The sequence below is a fragment of the Chlorocebus sabaeus genome, chromosome 12 (genome assembly GCF_047675955.1).
Source record: "Chlorocebus sabaeus isolate Y175 chromosome 12, mChlSab1.0.hap1, whole genome shotgun sequence".
In the NCBI taxonomy this organism is placed as follows: Eukaryota; Metazoa; Chordata; class Mammalia; order Primates; family Cercopithecidae; genus Chlorocebus; species Chlorocebus sabaeus.
The window spans coordinates 98,464,732-98,471,697 of record NC_132915.1 but is presented as its reverse complement, the minus strand read 5'-3'; the positions used below and the strand labels follow the sequence as shown (position 1 = coordinate 98,471,697).

Genomic DNA, 6,966 nt, shown 5'->3' with positions numbered 1-6,966 from the left:
GTAATGGACTGTTCTGTGTAGGACCCACTCTGGTAAAATGAAGGATACAGCTTTGGTGAAAGGTTCAAGTGCAGGCTCCCTTTTCCTGGCCCTTAAGGCTCTAGTTCAGTACATGTTACAGGTTCTTCCATTCATGCAAAGGGATGGAGGGGCCGAGGACGTTTGAAGGGGGTGGGTGGCTCCTGATAATGGACAGTGATTTGGGTGGGGCCAGGGCCTAATGTGTGATCCTATTAATGATCCTTAAAACCCTGCCTGTCTGTGGTGTGAAGTTTCCTCAACATGAACCTGGCAGCCTGGCACAGTGAGTGGTAAGTGATGTCATGTTGAGTGCTGACCTCTTAAATCGTCACGCCTGTTCCCGGGGTCAGTAATACCCAGACAGACAATACAGATTGGGAACCGAGGCTCAGGGTTAAAGGACCCTGCCCAATGGTGTCGAGCTTCTAGAGGGCGGCAGCAATTGGAACCCAAAGCTGAGGTTCTTCCTCCTGCTGCCTGGTCCCCTGCAGGGCTTCTGCAGTTGAGCTGCCCTAGTAACTGAGAGCTCAAGACCACAATGTAGTCCCAGCCCACTTGGAGGGACGAGGACGAAGAAGATCCGGCAGCCCAGGGAAGTGGCCTGGTGGGGAATCGGGCCAGGGGCTGCTGCTGCTGCCTCCAGGTAAGTGGAGAGTTGTGTGGGCAATGGCGCTGCCTGTTTTTGCCTCACTTTGTAACTCAGGGCCCCGCCTTCTCCCTATACATCATCAGGCTGGATCTACAACGAAGCAAGAATTGACTGAAAGAAGAGCCGGCCGCGCCAGCCCTCTGCTATTATCCTCCTCATTCTCAGGTTTGCCTTTCTGAGATTGAGGGACAGCCAGGCTTTCTTGTTCACAGTTGCCACAGGGCTCAGCAGCACAGGAGACAGGTTGTTGAGGTGGATCTGGCAGAGAGGAAGGGATGGAGCATTGTCTGTCTTGCTCTTGGGCCCTGAAAGAGGTGAAGGTGATGGCGTGTGGTAGGAAAGACTCAACTTCCCGATGGTGTGGTCACAGGCAGACCTTTCACCTTCACTTTGGGAATAACATCACTGAACTCAGGGGTGTTCTGACGACTGGAGGGAGAAGAATACGGGAAAAGAGCCAGGGGCGTCACAGGAGAGCCCAGCAGCCCTGATGAGCCAGGTACTGGACCCACTGCACAGATTAGAACTTGAGAAGGTTAAGTGAAATGTGCATTCAAGGGTATGGCCTGGCCTTGAACCCTTTTGAGTTTCTGTGTGTGTGGCTTGCAGCATAGTACTGACAGTTTATACCTACCTGCAGCCCACAGGGTCATCTTTAAGCAGCCACCCTGTGATTACTGACAGAAGTACGAGTCAGCATCCCAGCCGTCTCTCTGAGCCCATCTCTCTTCACCTATCAAATGGGGAGGGCGGAGAACTCAGCACTCATGTCTGTTGTTGTGGGAGTGCGTCAGTGCCCATTCTGGGCGGCTCCAGTCCTCATGTCTGCCTGCTCCAGCTCTCCTGTTCTTTCATCACCCCCCAAATGAATCTTAGAAGAGGATTAAAATCCCAATGTCAGAATCAGGCACATCTCTAAGCAGTGAAGAGAGTCCCCAAGGCCCAAGGGGCCCATGCCCCTGCTGCGCCCCCTCCACACAGGCTCTGCTTGTCACAACTGTTGGGGCAGCTCAGACATGGGAGCTGCGTTCTGGGCTTATTCCGGTAGCCCGTGGCTTTTTTCGTCACCCTTTCACTACTCAACCCCTGCCCCTGGGACTTGGAATTCAGAAGAGGTGCAGACACTTTGGGGCTGATAGCTCTTGGCATTCGGTCTGAGCCACTGCCTCCCCACTGAGAATTATCAAGGCCCTGGAAATCAGCTTGGTTTGCAGCAGGGCCTGCCAAAGAAGGTCCACTCAGCCTGCGGTGCATGCTTGCTGACCTCGTGAGCAGGAGATAACAGGTGCCCAAGGTTGGAACCACAGTCTGAGTGGCCCAGCACAACTGCACTTCCTGCCACAGTCCCCTCTGACCATTGGCCTTGCTTGCCCACTTCCCTCATAGCCAGGTTTCTTAAAATCTATACTTGCTTGTCTCTGCCTCCTGCCCTCCCACCTCAACTGTAGTGGCCACTGCCCTAACAACTTCCAGCTCCCAAATCCAATGAAGCTTTTCCAGTCCTGCCCTCATCCCCACCCCAAAGTACTCTTGCTCTTCTCTGGCCGTCCGTGCTCCATTCTCCATGTCTTCCCTCCTGCTCCTTGGATGGCAGCTCCTAGCCCTTGCTTAAGCTGTACGTTACCTAGGCAGTGTCTCCAGGCTCTTAGCTTCGGCTTGCTCAAGCAACGGTTCTCAATCATTTGGCCCCCTCAGGGAATATTCGGCAATACCTGAAGACATTTTTGGTTGTGCCAGTTGGAGTGGGGTATATGCACTAGCATCCAGTGGACAGAGGCCAGGGATGCTGCTGGGATTACACAGGACAGACCCCCTACAGCACAGAAGTATCAATCAACCAAACCATCAACAATGAGTTCTAGAAACCCTGTGCTAGAGATGCCTACCCAACAACTGAGCAGCTGCAGATTGCCAGTATCTCCAACTTGCAAGTCCCAGACTATTTCAGATCTCTACACTGACAGCTAAATGTATCTTCCTGGTGTGTCGCCACTCTTACCAAATTTCACTGACTCCATTCCTTATTCTATCATGTATCACCTCTGCTCACACCCTTAATTTCTTCTCCCAATTTTCCTTCCTAAAGGATCAGCAGGGAACTGCTCAAAGTGCAAGTTAGCTTAACCCATTTATGCCTAGTGTTCCATTATTGGAATGCTAAGCTTGTGGGAGTTATTTATATCCTACTGCTCAAGGTCATCGCCAAGGTCTGATTTTTCACACAAAAAAATTTGTAACCTCTGGCATAAATGGGTTAAAACTCTCCAGTGACTCCTCATCAGCTCCAAACTCCCTGGCATGGCCGCAACCTAATTACCCAGTTTCATCTCTCAGTCATCACCCCACCTCAAGCAGACTTAACTACTACTGTTCTTCCCACCTAAATGCTGCTGTCCTCTTGCTGCTCCTCTACCTAGCTAGCAGGTCCCTTAGTTGTCAGTCACAACTGTCACTACCACTTTGTCCCTCCTGCATTTACACATACCTTCCCACAGAATCCCATACACCTGTACACGACTTACCACACAGTGTCACTATTATTATTCTCAATCTCAGCCTCAACATAACCTCCCCAAAAGCAGGACCCTCATCTGAGTTGTTTTAGGCCTGTGTGCCAAGACTGAATAGTATACGGACTCCTTTTCTTGGGCCAATACGCAGCTGCAGGGATGAGGATTTCTGCTGAGTCCCTACACTACTGAACATCGAAGCCATGTGACAGGAAAAGCATGGAGCAGCCTGATGCAGAATGTGGATCCCAGAAACATGTCCTCCAGCCTGCAGCTTGTGAGCATCAAAGGGACCTAGCTGTGCTCTGGAGCCATAGTCCTGGCTTCTGCAAGAGTACCTGCCAGGGGCTGAGTCCTAAGCTAGAAACTTTCCTAGTTTCCTTGCAGTGGAGAAAGACAGCACAGGGCCCACCTACTCTCATCTATATCTCTATCCCTATCTATCACCTATCCATCTTATCTATTATCTCATCTATCTAATCTCCTTCCTCCTTCCCTCTCCTCCCCTTCCCCCCCCCCCCCCTTCCTTCCTCCCTCCCTTCCTTCCTTGCAGGCATGAAGCTATGGTCTGTTCAGCCTGCATCCATTTAAAGGCTAGGCATAGGTGGGGTCCTGGAGGGCAGGTCAAGCGGGGAGGGGGAACCATAAGATTAGGGAAGCATCGTTGTTCTTCTTCCTGCTATGGAGAAGGGGGTTGAGGTGGTAAAGAGGGGCAGCAGAAGGCCTGGGAGCCTCATCTGTATGGTGCAGGGATGTGGAGGACAAGCAGTGGGAAGAAAGAGGCTCTGAAGATAGAACTCCATGTCACTGCTTTCCCTAAAGCTTTTAGCAGACCACACCTGTCCCCCAGGTGCTCAGTCTGCCTTTCTACTCTTCAGCTATTTCCCCTGCACGTGCACATTCTGGCCCTGGAATTCCCTCTTCCATCTCTGCTTGGTGAGATGCTTTTGCCTTTGAAGGTCTAATTTGACCCTTACCTCCTGTAAGGCTTCCTTAAGCCTCAAAAACACCAAGTGTCCCTTATCCCTGCTACTGTAGCACATTATTTCTCAGAGGGGCAATGTTCATCATAAACACAGAGGCATCAGTCATCTTGCCCCATGTGGCCTGCCACACCCTACCACTCCATACATCTGAACAGGTGGGTGAGGGGCTGCCTCGCACTCACACATGCCTCTCTGACAGCACACACAGTGGTCTTCTCTGACTCTGCTTCTGTGTGCAGGGGATGGGGAGAAGAAGGGAACGGGGGGGAAGAAGGGGACGGGGGGGGGGAGAAGGGGATGGAGGGGGGAGAAGGGGACGGGGGGGAGAAGGGGACGGGGGGGGAAGAAGGGGACGGGGGGGGAAGAAGGGGACGGAGGGGGGAGAAGGGGACGGAGGGGGGGAAAAGGGGACGGAGGGGGGAGAAGGGGACGGGGGAGAAGGGGAGGCGACAGGAGCACATGATGATCAAACTGGTTTTTACAAAGCAATGCTGTTTGTACCAAAATATTTAATGAATATGCTGTTAAAATAAAACCAACAAAAGAAACAGTAATACAATTTTACTGGTTTATATTTCAATTCATAAAGTTGACACACTGAAACTACCCTAGCACAATGTCCACACACCTAGCATTAGATAGGCTTACAGCTATTTTGGTAACTGAACAAGAAAGACACAGAAAGCAGCAAAGGGGATGGTTGGTGGGGAGGGGGTTGCCACTTGTTACCGCCTTTATTACAGATAACCTCAGCAAGCGTTAGTACAGCCAATAAGAAAAAGAGCTACAAAACAACCCGAGTGTCTTTATATACAAAACCAGTGCCTCTTGTAAGCAGCCACCTCAACACTGAACGCAGAGAAGAGGACAAAACCATCTGCGTGTCAGCCTGTCAGCATATCACTATATAAATTAGAAGTCAAAGTTTTTTTTTTTTTTTTAAAGGTGCTAAAATCTCCATTCCATAGCTTTGAAGTGAGAACTTGCAGCCCATCTGAACAGTGAGGTTTGCACCCAGGCATACTCTGAGGAGGGCCCAAAGGCCCAGCCCATCTGGGAGGGACAGGCCCGCAGAATGGAGACCTTGCAGCATGTGCACCCTGCGCAGACATTTACAGACACGCAGCTCAGTCTTTCTCGCTTGGACAACCTGTTGTGCAAAAACACTAGGAATCTTGAAGTAAGGGAGCTCTGTCCACAGCTCCCGCAATGGCAGGGAGGAGAGCAGAGCAGAGCCCAATGAACCTTGAGTGAAATTAAGTGCTCAAATAACCACATAATAAAATTGTGCAGATCGGCAGTCCTAGTCTGGAATTTAAACACTGTCAACTGGGCATGTTGGGAAAGATATTTATATATATACACACACATACACATACACACACACACACGACACGTTAAGCAAAATAAGATTTGTCCATGTTATAATCCAGTCTCACAGTCAAGTCACCCACCCCCGCCTTTTGAAGTCATTTGGCAGCTAATGCTAAAAAATAACAGGAACTATGAGAGTTGCATAGAATTGATCAGAAACATGAATAATGCCAAACCCAAAACCTGCATATGATACAGTTTAACAGAACCAGGTGCCTTCAGATGCAACTATGAAACCCTCCTATTTAAAACAAAGTGCTTCTCCATGTCTACCTGGGGGACCTTCTGCTGGCATTGAAGCAGAAAAGAATTATTTGAATCTCTGATCCCCTGCCCCACCCCCACTATATATATATATATATATAATATGTATATTTAAAAAAAAAAAAAAGGTTTAGGAAAAAAAAAAAAAAAACAGACTGAAGGATCCCCTAACTCTGATCATGTAAACTCAGTCTTCAGGCTGGGTGAGGTGTTGACCTACATGGGGAAGAGGCCTGGAAGGTCACACTGAGGAGTGATTTCTAGAGTGTCCAGAGCATCGGCTGAGCTAGCAGGCCTGTTAGTATCAGTAGTCTTACCCCAGAGGTTGCCTGCTTCATGAGCTCTGGTCCAGTGACCTACCAACATGCGTCTATGGATCTGACTTAGGTACATTCTGGTCCTAGGACAAGTCACAGAATCACACATCTGGCCAAAGAAGGCAACAAAAGGTGTCATGTTTTCTGAAGGTGTCGGGAGGCGGCAGCTGCTCTCAGCAGGTCTCTTTCCCTTGAACCCCGGTTGCTGTCTTTATGGAGCTCAGTGTTCGGTTAAACCACGTCTTCTTGGCTGCCTGCACCTCGTTGAGGGCAAGCCCTAAATGGTGCTCCAAGTCCTGCAAGAGGAACAGTGCGCATGAGGATGCTGGGCTTGGTGTCAATGACACTGGCTCCCCAGAGGAGAGCCAAGACAAGAATGTACTCTGTTTACTCTGGAGAGGCCTTGGGAAATTCCCCGTCTCAAACTGGCTTGAAATGCCTCGGATGCCTAAAGATTTGGGAGTTTTTAGTTAGGATCTAATTTCTTGCCTGGTCTATTTATTAAAACAGTCTTCTACTTTCTATGTCTCCCTCTTCTGTCCACCGAATGCACACTAGGCAGACAGCTAATGCTCTACTTCTGATGACATAATTTCATTTCGGCAAAAATCTTTAAACCCCCTAGCATGGCGTTTGAAATGCTTCGCAATCTGGATCCACATACTCTCTTCCAGCCTTAGCGCCACCTCCGTCCCCTACTGCAAGGAAAGAACTCCTGAGGCTCCTTCCTGGGCAGCCACTCTCCTCCTTGTGCTGCTGAACATGCCACTCCCTCTGCCTGGAATTGCCACTGTTCTCCCTCTCCTGTAGCTACAATCCCTGTGCATTCTTTGATCACAGCACAG

General features: G+C 49.9%; 1 protein-coding gene across 3 annotated transcripts in view; it reads right to left on the bottom strand.

The window, feature by feature from the left end:
* Window positions 1-4,655: 4,655 nt before the first annotated feature.
* Window positions 4,656-6,966, bottom strand: part of RABGAP1 (RAB GTPase activating protein 1) — a 170,834-nt gene continuing 168,523 nt past the window's right edge. For 2 of the 3 annotated variants that reach the window (XM_008006338.3, XM_008006339.3), the window contains one exon: window positions 5,957-6,417. In XM_008006338.3, coding sequence (XP_008004529.3) covers window positions 6,295-6,417 — 123 coding nt within the window. In that variant the 3' untranslated portion in view covers window positions 5,957-6,294. Of the gene's footprint in view, window positions 6,418-6,966 lie in introns of all 3 variants that reach the window. The other variant, XM_008006337.3, reaches the window with a different exon arrangement.